General features: G+C 36.9%; 1 protein-coding gene across 1 annotated transcript in view; it reads left to right on the top strand.

Annotated features, from left to right (window-relative positions):
* LOC111968287 (cationic amino acid transporter 2-like) overlaps positions 1-357 on the top strand; it is a gene marked incomplete at its 3' end in the record, with an annotated part of 19,551 nt that extends 19,194 nt beyond the window's left edge. Inside the window, 2 exon segments of the mRNA XM_070444658.1 lie at positions 121-223; positions 314-357. Coding sequence (XP_070300759.1) covers positions 121-223; positions 314-357 — 147 coding nt within the window.
* Positions 358-363: the final 6 nt, after the last annotated feature.

Here is a 363-nt window from a genome sequence, read left to right as displayed (position 1 = left end):
TCTCTCTTTCTCTTTCTCTCGTAGAGATATGAAGAGTTTGTTGTGTTTGGCCTATGATATATGTTGTGTGATGATTTATCTACGGTAAATACTTGAATGCTTGTTTGTTTTCCTTCCCAGCGATAATGGCCCTGGTGTTTGACCTGAAAGCATTGGTTGATATGATGTCAATTGGGACACTCTTTGCCTACACACTTGTGGCTATATGCATTCTCATACTTAGGTAAGTATTTCCCAAATATTTAAACTTAGATAAACATCAGTCCTCTATTTAGCTAAATAAACGGTACTAAGTTGACTTTGTAACATCTAGGTACCAAGAGACCCAATCAGAAGACTCAGATCTCCAGATTCTTGAATCAA

The sequence above is a fragment of the Salvelinus sp. IW2-2015 genome, linkage group LG8 (genome assembly GCF_002910315.2).
Source record: "Salvelinus sp. IW2-2015 linkage group LG8, ASM291031v2, whole genome shotgun sequence".
NCBI classification, from domain to species: domain Eukaryota; kingdom Metazoa; phylum Chordata; class Actinopteri; order Salmoniformes; family Salmonidae; genus Salvelinus; species Salvelinus sp. IW2-2015.
This window is presented reverse-complemented; position numbering and strand designations above follow the sequence as displayed.